Below are 20,973 nucleotides of genomic sequence, written 5' to 3'. Positions count from 1 at the left end.
TTGTTTAAATTTTTTAGTACCATCTTCATTCCAAAAATTCATAATTTAGAGCAGGCACTTGTCAATGATATTATTTTTCCGGAATTAATTCCAAAACCGGTTTTCTCTTTCTTGTATGAACTTCCTGTATGACATCATCATGTCGGTTTCGTGAACATAAACACCTACATTTAGTTTTGTTGAATTCTAGTGATACTGCTAAATATGTGAAATCGGTAAAGTATTTATATTTTTAAAATCATTATGACGGAAGAACGCACGGATGTGCTCAGTCTAACAGACGACGAAGATAACGATGATTCGGATTTCGAATCTTCGTTGCCGGAGTTCCAAGACACTCTGAGTAAATGGACAAATTATTTACATGGTTGGCAAGATCGATTTATTGTTCTAAAGGACGGAACTCTTAGTTATTATAAATCAGAAAATGACACTTCTTATGGATGTAGAGGAGCAGTCAGTCTTTCAAAGGCAACAGTAACGGTAAGGGTTTTTGAGCATGTAACTCGAATTTTCTCCTAATTTATAAAATTGGGAAATGTTTAAAGCTATATAAATCTATATGCATTAAAGGAACGTTTTTTATTTCTTATTCTTTATTATTTTAAAATGAAAAATGGTCTTTTGGTCAACTTGTAAATCATAGAACATAGCATAGTACGACAATTGACATAGGGCAGAAGTTGAATCAATGAATGTATATCTATAGGATGCCAGGGTTACAGTTGAATTTCATTTTCTAAATACTAAACTGTTAACTTGAATACAATGAATATAAATCAGGAATTGAATGTCCTTTACATACTTTTTGTAAGTCAAGAACTCTCTGAAATCTTGGATGTTTTTTTTCTTGGTTTTGACAATTTTCAGATAATGAGGTTTGACTGTAGTCTATATTTATTGTTTGATAATAAGAGTAATATTTCTTTAATTTGGAAGTCAATGAAATTAAGTTTTGAAAATGAGATTTCTAAATATTTATAATGATGAGAGTAAAAAACATAAAAAGAAAGTGTTTTGAACAGCAAAATCTGACACTTCAACATATCCAAGGTAATTGTGATATCGGTGCTGGGCATAACAAAATTTTACTATATATATGAATTATAATGTTTCATTCAATTTCTTCCCTGGGAAAAAGCACCACAATAACAAAATAATATTAAAGAAAGCTATTCTTCTCATTCAGTTTGTTTTTAAAATTAATTTGTAAATGAGAAATAGACTGTTTTTTTTCCTTCAGATAAGTAGATTAGTAGGCAGAATGTGAATCAACACCAGATAAATGTTGTCTTCTTTATTTCCTCAAACCTAAACTTACAAACCATAAAATTTAATGTTAAACTGTGTATAAACAAAAAAAAAGTAGAATGAAAAGCTTAATTTACATTTTTTAAAGGAAGGATTCTTTCCTTATAATGTTGTTCTTTATTTATAATGATTATACATACAGGAAAAATGTATTATCTATGCTGCCATTTATATATTCAATTTGTTGTTATCTTTGGAACCACTTGTTGAGTATATATCTTCCTTTTAGATAAATAAGAAATATATTTGTAAACAAAATTGTACATGAGTTAAGTGTTGACTGCAGAATCACAATGTATGAGGAAATTTAAAATTCAAAATTGTATTAAAATGGTTAATAATTTAATAAGAACTTCACATATATTTAAATTGTAACCTTTTCATTTAAATGCTAACAAGTAGCTTGTTGAATTTTATATGAATTTGAAATAATGTGAATGTCTTTTTGAAAACCTATGATATACTCGATGTATTTTTATACCCCCCGCAAACGAAGTTTGGGGGGGTATATAGGAATCACCTTGTCTGTCTGTCTGTGCAATCGTGTCCGGTCAATATCTTTCTTATGGAGAGACATTAGAATCTACTACTCCACAAAAAGACTGCCCATGACCCAAGGGTGTGTCATAACCTTGACCCAAGGTCATTTGGGGAACTTCAAGGTCACTGGAAGAAAAATTTCATAATTCGTGTCAGGTCCATATCTTTCTTATGGATAAACTTGGTAGGTTCTCATTTCACACAAAGATTGCCCATGACCCAAGGGTGTGTCATGACCTTGACCCAAGGTCATTTGGGGAACTTCAAGGTCACTGGAAGAAAAAATTCATAATTTGTGTCCGATCCATATCTTTCTTATGGATAAACTTGGTAGGTTCTCATTTCACACAAAGATTGTCCATGATCCAAGGGTGTGTCATGACCTTGACCCAAGGTCATTTGGGGAACTCTAAGGTCACTGGAAGAAAAATTTCATAATTCATGTTTGATGCATATCTATATAGGGAAACCTTTTTAAAAAAATTCTTATGGAAAAATTTACTTCTGAAAAACCCAGCGGGGGGTATTTTGTCCCGTTTGGACAGTTCTAGTTTAAATTATATTTTAAATAAAATTAGTTTTGAAATAATCAAGTTACACAAGTGAATTAGTTACTAACAAACTTGAATTTCATTTATAACAATGGTTTACATGATATTCAGCAGACAGTTTCTTGAATGTTAAGAATAAGGATTCAATTTTTTTTTTCTTGCAAAGTTTGTTTTTAAAGGATCTTAAAGGTTTTATGTTTACTTAATAAGATGCCCAAGATTGAAAGTTCTTTGGGTACCGGGTATTCTCATGCTAGGAATTTTAGAAACTATGGATTTCATTATAACCAAGATTGTATGTCATAATTTCTCTGTAAATAACTATTAAGTTTTTTTAACAAAACATTCACAGTCAGACACAGTGACACTTTAATTTTTTTTATCAGTTATTAAATGAACACAATGTGTTTCTCGTTCACCTGTTAGAGAAATATTGCTGATTTGCATGAAAGGGGTAATGCGTGAGTACAATTAAGTATGCATTCTAAGAAATGCAGTAATGACATAAATTGTCAAACTATACAGAGTACAGAAACATGAGGTGTATGAAATACCTGGACTCAGTGTAAGGAGTAAATTTATTTACATTGCTATAAATCTTGAATCTTACAGACAAAATACCATTCAAAATGTCTATAACCCCAGGGCAGTAGGAGTCAGACACAGGTGAAGGAGAACATGGTTATTCATTTATTTTTAATTCATTTACCTGGCCAAGATATTCTCTAGATTTTATTTATTTATTTTTTAATTTTTTTTTTTTAATTTTTATGATAAGATAAATATTTTTGCTATATGATAATCTAAACAACACTTCTTGACATATTTAAAAGTAGAGCAGAACAAGTCCAAGGTGTGACACCCACTCCAATACTGCATTATACTGTATAGAGAGGAACAAACACCCACACTATTATAATACATACACTGACTAAAGTTTATGATTCAGAAAACCTGTTTTTTATCCCCCTCCATCATTGATTTATTTTATTTTTCTCACATTATCTTGACATTTGGTCACAATATTTTATATACAACTCAGCTGCCAAATCATAATATCAGACTGCATGAGTGTATATTAACCTACTTACTCCAGACCCAAAACACTTAGCTATAAAATTTCGATGGTATAAATAAAAGCTGTTACAGATACAATATATAGGCTGGCAATTTGATGAAGATATTCATTAGTATTGGTTTCAGGAAAGGCAATAAAATCTACCCTGAAGTTACAATATCTATATAAACAGTCGGAGAGGCAGTTCCAACTTTCAATTAATCATCCCCATGTAGGCCAGTTCTTAATCATTTTAACCAAGATATGACCTTGTCATGGTCTGCTGTGGTAGTCAGTCAGTTTTATCATACACATGAGTCATAAAACTCATAATATTAAAACCACATGCTTGTCAATTGCACTAGCCATTGAATTTTTCCTTTATACTTCGGTGAAATGCAGAATAGTTAAGGGAGGATGAAATATTATTACAATTTTCAGGATTTGTACATGAAAACCGCTCTAAAAAAATGAATGCAGCAAAAAATGAATAATTATTGCCAAACATAATAACTAATGGTTAACTATAGATTAAGACTAAAAAAAATATGTATGCATATGATATCAGATATGAGAGAAAATAATAGACATGTTAGAGCATGTACATTGTACTTTTCCTTATTCATGCATGGCTGTCAATTTTTGAAATTTTAATTTAAAGATTGTAGGCTAATATAAATGCACGAATAAGGGTCTGGCAAGAAAAAGTACATGCACTTTATTTGTTTTATCTCATTGTGTTGTGTTGATGATGGATTCCTGCAAGTAGGTCAAGATCAACATTGACACATGCACTTCAACTCACGACTTTAAGTGTTTAAAATGTGTTAGCTTATCTTGTACGCAGTTTAATATATCTTTCTTCATATATGTTTTATCTATATGGTTTTTTGATAAAATATCTGAGATATTTTTGCAAAAATTAGTCAATCAACCGGCACCTATACATACTAGCTAGTATATTATTCGGTATATACACATACTGGCACTGCTGAGCATTTGTGTTTTTAGAGTAACATCTGTGGAAGTGATTAGTTATTTCTAATGATAAATCATTCAGCACAGATATTGTTATAATATATCTGTAATAGAGTATAGGTCTGCATAAAGAGGTATAGTGTATCATAAAAGGATGCCTCAACTGGATCTTTTTAAGAGGTAAAAAGGGGGTGTATATAATCAAAACATATCGGGGAGGAGGTAATGATAAAATGATATTGATATTGGATATGAAATCGAAAACATACCAGTAAATAAGAGAGGGAAGAAATTCAAGAAGGGAAGAATGTAGCATGTAATGTTTAAATAAACAGAATTTATGTAATGTAATAAACAGAATATATGTAATGTAACAGCATGAGTTGAATTAGCTCCATAGTACAATAAACCTTATAAATATATTTTCAAAGGGTCATTAGCAGGCACTGTTATTTGTTAATTTACTGAATGTCTGGATGTAAAGTTATTGCCCTTTGAAAGAAAATAATTAGGTAGGTCATAACATCTTGAAAGCTAGTGCTATCACATGAATACAATATTTTAATGGTATATATCTACAACTTTATCTGTAACAGGTTAAGTAGATGTAACAGACAGACTCGTTTGTATAGACACTAAGCTTCTCTGTTTGTTCTGCAACAAGCCAGAATGCAAAGAATGCATTTTTAGGAATGTGTATGTAGGATTGTGTATTTATGATGACAGGAAAGCAATAAAACTTTGTAGTTTGGTCATTGACACAGTGTCCTTATACCAGGATAATTTGTATTGTGTAAAAATTGTTACACATGCAAGAACCTGTTGAATTTCTAGAATGCTCATGTATTACCAGACCAGAATCCAGATTTCTTAGAATAATAACTTTATCATAAACATTGGCAGAAGAAGAGAGAAGTTAATAAATTCCATTACATCCTCCTTGTGAGCCTTTCTTTCATGTTTAGAGCTAAACTCCAATCCAAACAATTCAGCTCCTGGTCTTGAATCCACCCAAATGATATAGAACAATTTTCATCCCTTTCTTAAAACTGTATTATTAGAATGGATGAAAGAGGTACCACATTTTGTACAGCTTCTTTAAGTCTGGAATCCATGCAACTTTTTCTTTTCTTGTGTACATGTAGGATTTCCAAAAATATCCATTTCTATATACTCGTGATATGAATATCCTATATTAAAAATAAAATTCTAGATCTTCATGAGGAATATTACTTGATAACACATACAATGATGGTAAGATTTTTCTGAAGTAGAGTTTTTACTTTCAGTGAGCACCATTTGTGTAAAACTTGTTTTACAGTTAATTGACTATTTTTTAGCCCCACCAGTTTGAAAAGTGCTGTTTTATTGACTATTTTGTGACTATTTTGTAGCCCCACCAGTTTGATGAGTGCTTTTTTATTGACTATTTTGTGACTATTTTGTAGCCCCACCAGTTTGAAAAGTGCTGTTTTATTGACTATTTTGTGACTATTTTGTAGCCCCACCAGTTTGACGAGTGCCGTTTTATTGACTATTTTGTGACTATTTTGTAGCCTTACCAGTTTGACAAGTGTCCTTTTATTTTGTAGCCCCACCAGTTTGACGAGTGCCGTTTTATTGACTATTTTGTGACTATTTTGTAGCCCCACCAGTTTGAAAAGTGCTGTTTTATTGACTATTTTGTAACTATTTTGTAGCCTTACCAGTTTGACAAGTGTCCTTTTATTTTGTAGCCCCACCAGTTTGACGAGTGCCGTTTTGATGTGGGGGTGAACGACAGTGTTTGGTACCTGAGGGCCAAGGATGAGGAAGAGAGACAGAAGTGGATAAATGCCATTGAGCTGCACAGGGTATGAACAAAGATACTGTTAATATTCTTGTTTCCATGACATTTTATTTTTCGCAGAATCGCAATTCCTGTTAATTTCACAAGTAAAAAATTACACAGATTTCTTGGATTGCTCTTTTATGTCTGAAATTAACATTTTGTACGCCAGGACAAATTTCTACAGAAAATTTTGCTTGCCTAGATACATAGATAAATTAATCTCATGCAGGGAAAAAGTACATTTAGTTATAATTTACAGCATTTGGTTATATTGTGTCATGTCTTGAGAAAGATTTCTGATAGTTAATTATAATTTCAAATGTTGTTGAACCATGTACTATATTGTAATTGGTTTTCCAGCAAGCGGAGTCAGGATATGGCAGTGAAAACAATTTACGTCGCCATGGATCCCTTATGTCACTTACATCAACATGTAGTATGTCCACCACTTCAACATCCTCATTTAAAGTGAGTACACTGACCCAACTGACCCAAGTGTCCAGTGCTTGACTGCTACTTCCATAAATCTTACAAAGGGAATTAACTTAATCCCATCACAAGATAGATGATTTGGCTCTACATTGAAGATATACATTTGGATGATAGCAAAGCTTGCCTTGCACCGTTTTATTTGCAAAAGATAGACTACTTCAAAGAAATCACTGACTTATTGTACTTTGAAATAGCATATGATATTAAATTTATAACTATATGTCTTTAAAGAGCTTTATAACCGTCATACATTCTAATACTGCAAATTGGATGATTATGACTAGACCATGATAGTTACACAGATGTAGATATTGACAAGCAATTTGAATGAGTAGATCTTCTTATTACCTTCTATAATTAAATTCTGACTTCTAACTTTGTAGAGGGGGCGTGGTCTGTCAGAGAAAGTGGCAGAAATGGAAACATTCCGAGACATCCTATGTCGTCAGATTGACACATTACAGGGCTACTTTGACAGCTGTGCATCTGCTGTGTCGCATGGTGCTGTCCAAGAGTGTAGGTGTTATACATGTGCTGTTAGCAATTCACTTCAAATTGTTTTTAGAAATTTTTTTTTAAAAACAGTGCTTTCCATGACTATATTTATAACTGAAATAGTTTAAAAGTTAAAGTTGGAAAAGGGCATTTTTGATTTATTTGAAAAAGAAAATCTTAAAATACCTGTTGAGACATATTTTACATTCTTTTTGCAGTGCATGAAGATGACATTGGGGACCCAGATGACCCCCATGATGCATCTGGAACAGATCAGCAAGGTCAAATATTCAACAGTCCAAAGGGCAAAGACCTAGGTCAGCATTCAAATTACATGCAGTTTTCATAAAGAAATATAAGTAAATGCTAATTATTCTTTAAGAAATTTTGAAGGTGTTATCTTGAAAATCATCACAATTTTTTTTATACACATAAATAGTTTTATTGTACTTGAGAAATACATACTTGCAGATATACATGTATAAAGTTTCAAACATCTAGTTATGAATTATTTTATACAATTGTGTAAAATATCCCATAATTTCAGCATCCATATTACAACAACATGGGGGGCATGCAGTGGATTTCAAAGGAGAGGCCCTGACATTTAAAGCTACCACGATGGGGATTATACACACCCTGACCCATTGTATTGAACTGATGGGTCAGAGGGAGGACGCATGGAAAAAGAGACTGGAAAAGGTCAGACATAGCATAACCAACCTCCCTTCCCAATGCACACACTCAAATTAAAAAAAAAAATGAAATTTGAGAGAATTTTTATCTCAAAAGTTAACAGTTAGGTCAGAGAAGCAGTTCATTTGCAAAACCTTTTATTTATAGGTGTATTTAACGATTACTTTGTGACATCTATTCCATAATAAAATCAAGAGTAAATAAAATCAAGATTAAAAAAAATGAAGCTAAATTACATATTGTGTGGGGTTATATTTTGTAAATAAGTAAAATGCTATCACATACGTCTCACAAAATTAAAGTCTTTAGAAAGAATACTGATTTAAAGAAGCTGTTGATTAGTTTATCTGACTTGATATAGTGTTTACTTTATTTCATTTTTGTAGTTTGAAAAAAAAGAAGACACCATATCCATGAAAAATTCATTCAATTTTCTTCTTGTATTATTTGTTTTTAGGAGGTTGAAAGGAGAAAGAAGTTTGAGGAAGCTTACAAGTCTGCATCCTTGGACAGAGGAAAGCAAAAGCTCATCATAGGGGGACCTGACTTTGAGGTTTGTTAATTCTGTCCATTTACTGACAAATACAGTGCTCCAAGTTGCGACTAAAACGGTCGCATTTGCGACCAAAAAATTGGTTTTGCGACTAGCAAAATTAAAACTAAGTCGCATTTTCGCGATTGAGAAAATTTGGGCTGGCAACGTCCATCTTTTTATGATCGGGATCGAGATTTACGTTTTCAAGATTCTCTATCAAGACAATGTTTGAAGATATACACTTTAACACACTTTACAAAGTGTCGTTTGGAATTGGATCACGTAATGTTATGACAGCATGCTGTAATAGTAAAGTTTGATAGAACCAGAAACGTATATACATAACGTCTCCGAGAGAATGGCATCCAAACTTTCTAGAGTTTCTCTGACCTGGTTTTTAAAGTATTTGGTCAATGGCTTGCATATATCAATTAATTAAGTGTTTTTGCGGCATTGATATCGACTGCACTATGGGTAAGATACTTAGTAGTAAGTAAACAGGTAAATATGATAAACAATTGGCAATCCTGTCTCAACAACTGTCAAAGTTTTATTTTCTTTTGATTAAACTTTAATTCTAGGATCATATTACGTGTGTTCTTCTGTGTACTATACAAAGGGTGGTTGTATTTAATAAAAATGTATCCTTCAACTACGAAAAGATTTCTAGCCACAGTAATCAATAATCTTTGATTTAATAAAAACATAACACATGTGGATGTTAGTTCATTGTTTTAATTGTGTTATTCACATGTTTTCCTCATGGCGAGTGAAAAATTTGTTAATGGCGACCAGAAATTCTGAAATGGCGACCAAAAAAACATTTAGGTCGCCATTTAGCGACCTAAAAGTAAGTGCGACTTGGAGCACTGAAATAGCATGAATTGAGACTTGAAACATTTGAATTGTATATCCTTCTGTAGCAATCATTTCTGTAAATAATATATATTTTAAAGGAGGGTCCCAACTCCCAGATGAAAGAGGAAGAATTCTATGATGCTGTTGATGCAGGTTTAGACAAACTAGAAGAAAAATTTGATGAAATGAGGGTAAACTCCTTTTTTCTTGATTTTTCATACCAACATACATGTGTATATTGTATATAGTTAAAGTTTGAAACCTTATGATAACCTAAGTTTATGTATGAATTACTGATTATAAAGTGAACAGGTAGATTTGTAGATGAAGATTTTTTTTAAATGCTAAGCTCTTTTGAGGAATTAGGAAGAAATTGAGCATATGTTACATACATGTACCTTGAATATCAGTGTACTTCAGTCTTAATAAATTTTCAAAGATCTATTGAATATTTAACATCAGTGTACATGTACATGCATTTCAACATTATCAGTAAACTGAAATTAGACACATCCATCACCATGTGTATACAAGTTAAATATAGAAATTTTGATTTGATTTCAGATTGAGAAAGCCACAGAACCTGCTCACCATTCCAAGATATCCTTAAATTCACAACATCCATTGTATAATGAGGTAAAATCAAAATTAAAAGCTCATTTGAATAGAGAAAGAAAGTTAAAAATAGACAGGTAGTTTATGTTGGATGCATATTTTGCATTTTGCAAGCGTTTCTTTGAAAATTTTAATGTATATTTACAGATATTGTTTATTTATTATTCCATTTTATATTCCAGATAAACCAGCTTGTGGACAACCACCTTAAGAGGATGGACGAGAAGACGGAGGGCGGGGAGGACACCTGGCAGGTGATCGCGGAGGAGGGAGACCTCAAGGTGTACAAGAAGGAGCTGGAAGTAGACGGTGTTGTCATCGACCCCCTAAAGGCCTCCTATGTGGTCAAGGTTTGGATCATGCTATCTCTTCTGTAGAGTTTTTACGGGTTGTAAATTGTGTAAAAACTACATTTAGTATACATGATTTTTTCGGTATGCAGTATTTTTCCAAAAACAAAAAAAATTTAAAAAAGCATTGTCACTATAACCCAACTGTCTGGTCAAAATTAGAATTGCTTGTAAATGTGATTTATTACCATTTTAAACATGGCCACTTTTTGGTTAAGGAAATGGGGTTAAAATAAAACTGTGCCAAAAATGTCTCTTCATACAGTATTTATGCGTATCATGTAAAACTTGAATTTTCTAATGAAATTCAATATTTGTAGGGTATTACTGGCCATGAGGTTTGCCATTACTTCTGGAGCATTGATGTACGCTTGGATTGGGATGGTATGAATACATTTAAATTTTTATGATTGTAAATACAATTTATAGGCTAAAAGACTTCCTCTGTTGTACTTTTTCCACAAATATCCCCCATTTAGTCTAAGTAGAAAAATTTTCATTTTTATTGATAGTTTCAATAGCCAATATGGAATATTCCTGTTGTTAATATCTTTGCCATCTTTGACTTTTTTGATTGACAGCTACTCTTGAGTCCAGTGTCTGTACTGAGTGGTTGGCTGAGGACACTTTTATCAGTCACAACGTCATCAAGAGGGTGTGGCCGGCCTCTCAGAGAGACGCCCTCTTCTGGTCACACCTCCGTCATGTGACAGGGAAGAATGACGAGGATCCAGACAGGTGGATTGTCGTCAATTACTCAACGGAGGACAGCAAAATTCCCGTAAATTTCAGTTATATATTTGTTCACCTATTCAGTGTAAAATTTCCCTATTAACAAAACATGCAAAATACTTCACAAAATTGAGTCATAATTTACATATATATTACACGGTATAAACTTGTACAGAAGCTAATGATTAAGAAAACAAGCAGGTGATGATTTTCAGATAATCCATTTCATTTTTTTAGAACAAGTATGTGCGAGTTAAAATGAATGTGGCCATGATATGTGAGACCATCATTGATCCACCTGCTGATGGTAATATCAGTCGTGACGACATTAAGTGTAAAATCAGCTACACCGCAGAGGGTAAGTAGACAATATAAAGGTACATCAACACTCATATTAATCAGAATTGAAATCCTTATTTTACTGAATAGATTGTTCATTGCGCTTACATCCAGTCAAATGCATAATAATTTGATATTCAGTATTCAGATGAAAATCTGAGTGTTTTAAAATATCAGAAATATATGTATGGAATAAAGATTAAAAAAGCAATGACCTATGTTTACAAAAGAAAGACCGGTATATCTATTTACTAAGTTACAAGTGAAGGATTAAAATATTTGAAACACTTGTTTTTCTTTGTACGTGTACTTTACCTAGTGTGTAGAACTTTATAAAGACTAAAGGCAGCGTATTAAAAAAGAGAAAGTGGTATTCACAGATTTGTGCCTTAATTTCAGTTAACCCAGGAGGATGGGCCCCAGCCTCTGTGTTGAGAGCTGTGTACAAGAGAGAGTACCCCAAGTTCCTCAAACGATTCACAGGCTACGTCAAGGACACAGTCAAAGATAAACCTATCCTTTTCTAAACGCTGCTTTGTTACTTCTTTATTGTGCCTTCTTGTCTCCATTTCTGATTAAAAACTTCTGTAGCTTTTTCGGCTTTAGGAAATTTCAGCTTGGTTTGTTAGGATACCAGATCACTACATGTACACTGTATATACTGTAGACATATGGACTTTGGTTTTGTTCTGTATTGAAAAATCATTGGTAAATATCAAGGCAAAGTTACAGTAGTAAATGTTCATAGCAGGGGTGTAGCTAGAAAAATGTTAAGAAAAAGTCCATCCAAAGAAAGGCAAGTATTGTACAAACTTTGTAGAGAATTAAAAAAAAAATGTTGATTTGTGTACTAATACATGTATATATAAATGATATCTTATAATTGTTTGTACAAAAATCAACAATATTGTATATATTATAGGATATATTTTAACTTGATAAGACTCATTAATTTATTTTGTAAAATGCATGCGTATGTATAGCTATGTGTTACTTAGATAAAAACCAGCTTGAGTGCCATGTACCCCTTGATTTAAAGGGGCTGGGTGGTTGTGGCCATTTTTAGACTATTTTGATCTCCTTTAAAAGAAGAGCTCCATATAAAGATATAATAAAATGATCAAATTTTAAAACTAAAATTTATGAAATTTTTCTTTGCCAAATGATAGTTGAAAGCTTAAGATATCATATCCCAAAATTTAAGTTATATCTTGTGGTTAATAAAAAAATAATTCGTTGACCCACTAGCCTCCTTAACTTATTGTACACTACATACATGTAGGTTAACCAATAAGAAAAATACAAGTGTAGATCCTAGAAAGTAATTGCTTCTGATTCCTTTCAGTTTAAAACAAAAAATCAGAGAAAAGTTGTTGTCAAAGAATATAATGAATTATCTCCCTTATACTGTAAGAAATTTTTATGAATCCTTTCTATGAAAGGTGATTTTTTTTAGTGAGCTTGGGGCCATTTAAAAGGGGACAATTTATATGTACTATAGGCATTTATGTATTTTGTGCTTATTATTCCGCTTTTCAGAAAAGACTTTAGATGCATGTACATGTCCATATGAAATTTTTTAATTCAGGAGAATTTTACAACACTGTGGAAATGCTCAATTTTCTTTTAAACTCAATATTTCAAAGCAATTAGCAGTAGTAATTCCATTTTTGTAAATTCAATATTTTGATTATTGTGCAACAGATTTTTATAAATTTCATGAAATTTGATGACAGTAAGATAAGTTTTCTAATACTACAGTTATGAAGTACTTAGTTGTACATTTTCCTGGATTTTCATTTCAGACATAATTTGTAGTGATTCTTGGCATGAATAAATGCTTGCATGAATGAAGTGAATGGTTTTTGAAACTGACGTGTATACATTCATTAGATAAAGATTTTGAAACATTTTACAGAAGTTTCATTTCATCTGTAGTAAAACTCAAGAGCAGTGAATTACAGCAGAATTTTTCCTGTTTCTTTTATAGATAAGAGCATGTACTGAATTTGGTTTTTATGTACATTCATCTACTTAAAGGCAAATTCAAGCTATTTCGAATTATCAAGCTTTATTAAAATAGTCATTCAAACAGCCCACTTCATTAATTTGTGCTGCACCATGCCACTTTACTCATTAAAGTTTGATTTTGTCAGTCTGTGCACTTTGACACTGTAAATTAACCAATTAAATCCAATAAGAATTCCATGATTTACAATGCATTCATTCTTGGGGATAATAATTTGTGTTTTTCATTTATAAACATTTATTGACTGTGTTCACAATAAACAGGTTTCATTGTATGAGGGTAGTATTATCTTTTCCCACTGATACACATTCTTAGTTGTAATCATTACACGTGTTGCACATGATTTGTGAATTTATGCACATTGTATCTGTTTTATTTTTATGTAATTGTACAAAGGGTTTGTAAATGCTGATAATGATAATCTATTTTCTCTTTGTAAATTATTTTGTCCAATTTGTAAATTCATTAATTGCTTCACTCTTATTGCAAGAAAACTAGTCAGGTTTTATCTTGATTGAAATATCTAATAACAGAAATTTAGCTCAAACTTTTAGATAATAATATGTGAAAATGTTTTCTAGTCTATAGTTATTAATACGTCTGTCTTCTTCAGAAGTTGACCAGGCTCTTTTCTTCCAAGAGGTCAAAGGCCAGTAGTTTTTTTCTATACACACCCATAGAATTTTTTAAAAGTTTATTTTGAAAGAAACTTTCTTTACGGTTATTCGAAATTATATAAAGAGATGAAATTCTCAGTATTTGTGTCTATTTCATCATTTATTTGATTTGAGTTGTGATTTATGTTTTATTGTGTAAGTTTCTTGGTTGAATCAAAAATTGGTGCACAGAAATAATAAATGCAAAATCCACAGTATTTGAAAAGGAATATATCAAGAACCAAAAAAAATATTTGCCTGTTTTTCTTGTTCTTAAGATTGTTAATTGTTATTGACAATTGGTTAATTAATATATGGTGATTACAATCATTTTATGATGCAGTAGTATTCAAAACCATTGTTATGTAGATGTTGCCCATTCCCGAAAGTTAATGGTCTTAAAAGTGTTACCTCCTTAGTGTATATAAAATATTCGTACAATCAGTGATAAGTGTGTACATTTCTCTTCATGTTTATGTATACATTGTATATTAATAAAACTAATAAAATTTGTACATATGTGTATGAATTTTTTTGTTATTCCGATTGAGAAAGTAATCTTGCTTATCCATTTTGTATCGTTTTCAAGAATTTGTAGTGTACTGCATTGCTGGTGAGTTAGCTTTTCCAGAGTCTTCCTCTATTTCAGAAATGTTAAGTAATGGTGAGCCTGTATTACCCTTGGATGGATAACTGCTGCACATATTTTTTTCTTTTTAACTTTTTCATCAAATTCTAGTCATGAAGATAGGTGCAGTACATATTATAATGAATGTTATCAGCATGAATACTTTATACATGTATACAAGCATCACACCTCAGCTTTTTATTTTTACAGAAAACATCCTGATGTCAGTTAGATTCATTATACAGTCAAACTTCATTATCTTGAACTTGGTGGGACCAATGGAAAACAGAGAAATCCAAGTAAAAATACTCAAAAGAAAAAAAATGGTTGGGACCTACAATTAACTTTAAAATATCCATGGTTTTTTAGACTTCAGTGTTCAAGATACTGAAGATCTCTGTACTAGTATTAACGTCATGAATACGGATGTGTATTTTTATCACGTTGTCCCACTTATTTACAGCGTCGGGTAGTGTCCCAAGATGTACTCACCATCAGAAAACGGTTCATCCTATTTGCAAATGAATGACCTTGCAATGTCCTTTATTTATTCAATCATTTTTCGTCTTAACTGTGTTGTTTTGGATCAGTAAAAGTTATGAAATTATTAAATAATTATGTGTTTCTGTCAGATGGCCTACGCCGCTTTTTAGGTCATTTCTAGTCTAAAATATCTGACTTTTTCCAGGCTTTTTCACGGTTTTGATATTTTACGTGGCTGGAAAACATCCATAAATTTTGTTAATAATTTCCTACACGTAAAATATCAAAAACTGTGAAAAAAGTTTTCAAAGATTGGACGTTATACCGTCAAGCCCCTGTGCATGTTACAGGCATTGAAAATTGCGGCTTACCTTTTTTGGTTTAGCCCCCCCCCCCCTTCAATTTGCTTCTGACGCTTTTGAAATAAATTTATAAGCTTTGAAAATAGATAAAGATGACATGAAAGAGGCAGATGTTGGGAGGTGAAAACATTTGCGTTTTTGACAAGGGCCGCGCAAACTTTTCAGAATGCCTTGATTATTTTCAGACAAATCAAGCTCGTAATTAATCTTAAGATTTAACAAACTTAAGACAACTGAAAACAAATATAACAACTGTGTACACAAAATGATAATTTTTAATAAAAACAGAAACTATATGAAACAAATCGTGATGCCTAAATATAGAACAGGTAATTTTTAATTCCGTTAGGGAATTTCCCAGAGTTTGACAATCAAGAACTACTTTCGATTTTGCTAGAGGTTCATCGGAAATTGACTCATTTAAGTTTTATACATGTTTACCAAGAGGAGTTGTAAGTAATTTATTTTAGTGTTTAAGACCCCGATGAAATAGGGAATAAATAATTTTAAAAGACTACTATGTAATATTAAGTTTGCCAAAAAAGGGGGGTGGTCATGGTTCAACGTACACAATGTCAATGCATCGTAAGTAGATTAACAAAAATCAATTTGCAATGTAAAGAAACTTGTCTATTTTTGATTTAGTTTGTTGAATTTAATACCATTTTATTGTGGTTAATCTAATAATACCCATATTTATGAAATTATCTTAAGGGATTTAGTTTCATTTTGAAACAAATGAACTAACTTTGGGTCTAGGAAACGAAAGGTGTTTAGTCCGGGATTTAGTTTCATTTTGAAACAAATGAATTACCTTTGGGTCTAGGAAACGAAAGGTGTTTAGTCCCAAATACGACGCCCCCCCCCCCCCCCCCAACGTCAGATATTTCGGACTAGGACTAGGAGTTTCATCGATCTCTGATGTTATTAGTGATAAACACATACAGTAAAACACGTTTAGTACGAACACGGATATAGCGAATTCACGGATATAACGTTCTAGGCAAAATTCTTAACAAATCTTTGTAAAATTCTACGGTTATAACGAACTCTGATATAACGAATTTACGGATACAGCGAAGTGATTTTGAGTCCCGTTGAGGTTAAATATAATGAATTTTACATCTTTTATAACGAACTTTCAAAGATCTCAAAATTTGATCAATTAAACTGACTTTGTTTTCTTTCAGCATTTGTATATAAAACTCAATTCATAATAAAACCTTAGTTATCGAAGGTATGTTTTGTAATATTTGCTTCCCTAACATATTTGATAGTAACACTTGAAGGAAAACATGCATATTGCGAATTCGCTATATATGGTTATACGAATTCGTTATACGGATATAACGAATTACGAATATAGTTATTAGTGATAAACACATACATTTATATAATTATTTTTAAATAATAATAATAATACATGTGTTAAAAAGACATAATTCTGTAAAATGTTTACAATTGAACCTTATTAATCTGATCATTAGTGTCCCTGACCAAATTGTGTGGGTTAAAACATTGGATTACTTAAGCATATGATTGTTAGATTAAAATGCTAATTCTGTTTCTCAAATGAAATATCTCAATATAAATACATGTAAACACATCCACATAATATCCAGGGTCCTGATTACACTTATATGGCCATTGAACCCCCACTGGACAAATTTCGTTCAATGTTATATACAGACTTAAACTGTAGTGAGGTCTTTTGGGGAGATTTCTGTATACATGTTATGTAAACTTATGAAAGTCAGGCCTACTCTGATAATCTGATTGGTTCTTCTCAGTGAAAGAAGCAAGCCCATAAAATATTGAATGAAATTTTTCAGGGGTCCACTGACCACAAGTGCATGACCCAAGACCCCTGATGTTGTGAGGATAGGCTTATAATTATTACAAGGCTAAAATGTACTTGTAGAGGTTAAAGGGCATGGCTTAAAATATACATTTACTAAACTTTCACACATTTCACCATCTCAGAAGGATTTATCTAATTTTTGAAGAATAGGTTTTAATGCCCCCACAATATTGAAGATTTAAGGGCATATAGTTTTTGGCTTGTCTATCTGTCTGTATAGCTGTTATACATGTAGTTTGTTCACAAAAACTTTAACCTATAGCTTGGCTATAACTGTTGATTGGTTGGAGCTATGGCTTTCATATTTCACATGTGCATTCCTTGTGACAAGTCCTTCCTTTATGTACCAAGCTATTTGACCTGTTGACCTTGACCCATTTAGGCAATAAATTACCAAACTTTTACCTTGGCCATATCTAGGTTTTAATACTTCAGATGTGTATGTATACTTATTATGACAAGACCTTTCCTTGAGTGTAAATATTATTTACCCTGACCTTTAAGTTTGACCCACTTTTGAAAAACTTTATTCTTGGCATATCTTTTGAACAGATAGAACTACAGCAAAACTTGCTTAGTACGAACACGGCTATTGCGAATTTACGGATATAGCGAAGTCATCTTGGATTCCCAGCTATATAAATTTAATGAATATATTATATGGTTATAACGAATTACGGATATAACGAAGTAATTTCAGAGGTCCCAGCGACTTCGTTATAACCAAGTTTTACTGTATCAGGAATACACTTATGAAACATGAAAGCACTGAGTGTTTTCATGTTTCTCATGTGTATTCCTTGTGACCTTCCTTTGGGTACCAACAATTTTTATCTTGACTTTTGACCTACTTTTGAAAAACTTAATCTTTAGCCATAACTTGTTAACAGTTGGTGCCAGGGATTTTATATTTTATGTATGAATTTCTTGTGACGCAATTTGTTGTATGGGAGCATCAGTGAATCACAAATACATCAATCTTGTTTTTATAAGGATTAGGATATGGACAAAAAGACTTAAAGTGGTTGAGAAATTAAGAATGTCTTGAAAGAAACAGAAATATGATTAGAGATTCAAATTTTAATTCCATAAGTGCATGATATAAAAAAAAATCAATCTGACCCTCCTTTAAACAAGCAATTGACTTTAAAAGTGGAAGATGACAATACTTAAAAAAATACAGATTGCTATGTCTATGATTATTTTAACTCTGTTTCTAGAGCTGTACATGAATTCATTGAAGGATTAACATAGAACCAGGAAAAAAGAACTTGGGATGCTAAAGACATTAATTTCCTCTCCATAATACTGCAAATAATCAAACTTCCTGGAAGCTATTTTCAGAGTCAACCAAAATTGTATCATTTTGATGATATCCTCAGTTCCTCTATATTATGTGATATTAAAATACTATATAGATCTGCAATGTACACAGGGGATTTGATTATATATTGTGTAGGATTCAATAGCATATGTAATAAAGGTATGTTTTTCAAATAGCTCATCTTTAAGGGTGGGTGGGTGGATGCATGTTTCATAAAAAAAATCGGATGAATTTTTAAAAAATAAATTTGGTCTTGATGAAGGACCTTTTCATTAAATGTCTTTTTTGGCATGTAGCGGGGTGAAGGGGGGGGGGGTGTAAAAGGAATAAAGAAATAGCTATACTGTACAGGAATTAATGTTATTGTCTAATTTTAGGATGGCCGTGAACTGTATATGAAATGGCATCATATCATCAGTATAATGGAGAAATTCACCCGACATGTAAGTACACCATACCAGTAGTTTCAATATTGCTCTCATTTGCTTTTGCTTCAAAAAATGCCTCTTTTAAATAAAATTATTTATTAATTACTGTATTCAAAATAAACCTAGCTAATTCTCACTTTTTAAAGCTCATAATCCTGGTTTGCTGAAGTCAACGAGAATGGGGGAGGGGTTAGATGGCAACAATCAATTTCTCGCCAGAATGGAAGAGGTAGGAAATTTTCCGATTTAAACAGATTTCCCCTTATTTAAACAATAACAAACAAACCAAAAATAATAATATTAAAGCCAAACATTCAAATAAACAACATAAAACAAATGTCAGTCATTTTATGGTTATCTTGTCTGGTTATTTTTGGAAAAAGCCAGTTCTAATTTTATTATCACAGAAAATTGCCCTCCTCCCTGACTTGTATGCAAGAGTCAATGAAATGCAGGGAGTCCTCAACCAACTTCTGTATAGTGTCCAGAGGATGTCCGAAAGTCTGTCCATCAATCCGCCCGTAGCTCATGTTACCCCAATAGTCCAGCAGCCAGTTAGATTAACAAAGAGACAGGAGGAGCCAGAGCCAGAAGATATCAGCCAATCCCGGAGATTCGTTGAGAACCAGGGTCAAAGGTCAAACCAAGGTCAGAGAAATGAGAGCCAATGGAAACCTGAAGTCAGGATTGAAACAACTGGTAACAAATTTGTGCCCTCTACCTAAATATCATTACTGGTATTTTAACACTGCAAATTTAGGGGGGGGGGGATAAATATATCTATCTTTATTAATGAGGAGCACATATTAAATTTGTGTATATAATTGCTAAATTCAAGAGGAAATTTACTTCATAAAATAAGCTTTTGATTTTAGTTCATTACGTTTTTTAATTAAATTATTAGCTAAAAAACTTTCATTTTTTCTGGAAGGTTGTTAACTGAACTTTCTCAATTTTATTTAGACAAACCATGATAATCTAATGCTTTAGAAATTTTGTTTTTTTTCAGAGGAGGTAAGAATTGAAGAGCCTTCTTCTTCAGAAGAACTTTCCCAGTATGCTCCTGTGATAAGTGCTGTTACACCTGACAGTGAAACACAGGAAGAGTTAAACTTTTCAAGAGTTACCGAGGCATCACAGTCTGATGATGAAGAAGACCTCCCAGACAGTCAGCATAGGAATGAGGAAAAAAGGGAACAAAGTAGTCAGTCAGAGAATCTAACCACTGCAGAAAGACCTCCAGAGGTGACTAGTCATGTCCTACCAGTACCTCGCCCAGTAAGTCCAAAAGGTTTCCCAACAGAGCCCGAGGTGCAGCCAGCGAATGAGGTCCCAGAGCAGACGGCGGCAGAAGATCAGAAGGTGGAGGAAGTGATACAAACTGAGGCTGTAGACACTCAGGATAGATTCAGCAAGCTGAAGTGCAAACGAACAGCAAGATCAAATGACAATAGAATCAAATTTCTGTACAGTGATGGGAGAGATGGAACAGAAGGAGAGGAAAGGGGTGGGTCCTCCAGACAAGAGAGAAATCTGCAGGAGAGTGCAGAGATGAGGGTTGAGGTGGAGAATTGTTCTGAAGATACGGATGATGAACCCTCAGCAAATGTTACGTCTGCACCATTGTCCTCTGCTTCTGGATTTCAAGCCTCAACACAACAAGGATTTGGAAAACAAAACTTTCAAAATTCAAATTTTCAGAGCCTTTCCACTGACTCTCTAAAATCCTCGCTCAAACCAACGTAAGTTAGTTCTTCAGATGAGAGAAATGATTACTGATAGCAGTAAAGGATTTCTTTAAGAAGTTAAAAATATTAACTTT

The 20,973-nt window shown here is 32.5% G+C and overlaps 2 protein-coding genes across 4 annotated transcripts in view; both read left to right on the top strand.

The window, feature by feature from the left end:
• Positions 1-125: 125 nt before the first annotated feature.
• On the top strand, positions 126-14,590 carry LOC134278815 (ceramide transfer protein-like). The gene is made up of 14 exons (XM_062761113.1): positions 126-483; positions 6,174-6,290; positions 6,629-6,736; positions 7,144-7,276; positions 7,474-7,572; positions 7,803-7,957; positions 8,409-8,504; positions 9,443-9,535; positions 9,909-9,980; positions 10,142-10,309; positions 10,630-10,693; positions 10,891-11,090; positions 11,279-11,399; positions 11,780-14,590. Exons 1-14 carry the CDS (start codon positions 244-246, stop codon positions 11,905-11,907), a joined length of 1,794 nt encoding a protein of 597 aa, XP_062617097.1. The 5' UTR covers positions 126-243; the 3' UTR covers positions 11,908-14,590.
• A 1,298-nt stretch (positions 14,591-15,888) lies between these two features.
• The window catches only part of LOC134278812 (uncharacterized), a 108,199-nt gene continuing 103,114 nt past the window's right edge, over positions 15,889-20,973 (top strand). For 2 of the 3 annotated variants that reach the window (XM_062761110.1, XM_062761108.1), the window contains exons 1-5: positions 15,889-15,990; positions 19,101-19,166; positions 19,298-19,380; positions 19,559-19,850; positions 20,161-20,893. In XM_062761110.1, the coding sequence (XP_062617094.1) occupies positions 19,124-19,166; positions 19,298-19,380; positions 19,559-19,850; positions 20,161-20,893 (1,151 nt within the window). In that variant the 5' untranslated portion in view covers positions 15,889-15,990; positions 19,101-19,123. Of the gene's footprint in view, positions 15,991-18,730; positions 18,883-19,100; positions 19,167-19,297; positions 19,381-19,558; positions 19,851-20,160; positions 20,894-20,973 lie in introns of those variants that run through there. The other variant, XM_062761109.1, reaches the window with a different exon arrangement.

Source organism: Saccostrea cucullata, unplaced genomic scaffold (genome assembly GCF_032062105.1).
Source record: "Saccostrea cucullata isolate Sc308-1 unplaced genomic scaffold, CSIRO_AGI_Scuc_v1 ctg491, whole genome shotgun sequence".
In the NCBI taxonomy this organism is placed as follows: Eukaryota; Metazoa; Mollusca; class Bivalvia; order Ostreida; family Ostreidae; genus Saccostrea; species Saccostrea cuccullata.
Note: the sequence above shows the minus strand (reverse complement) of the source record. Positions and strands in the feature narration are given on the sequence as shown.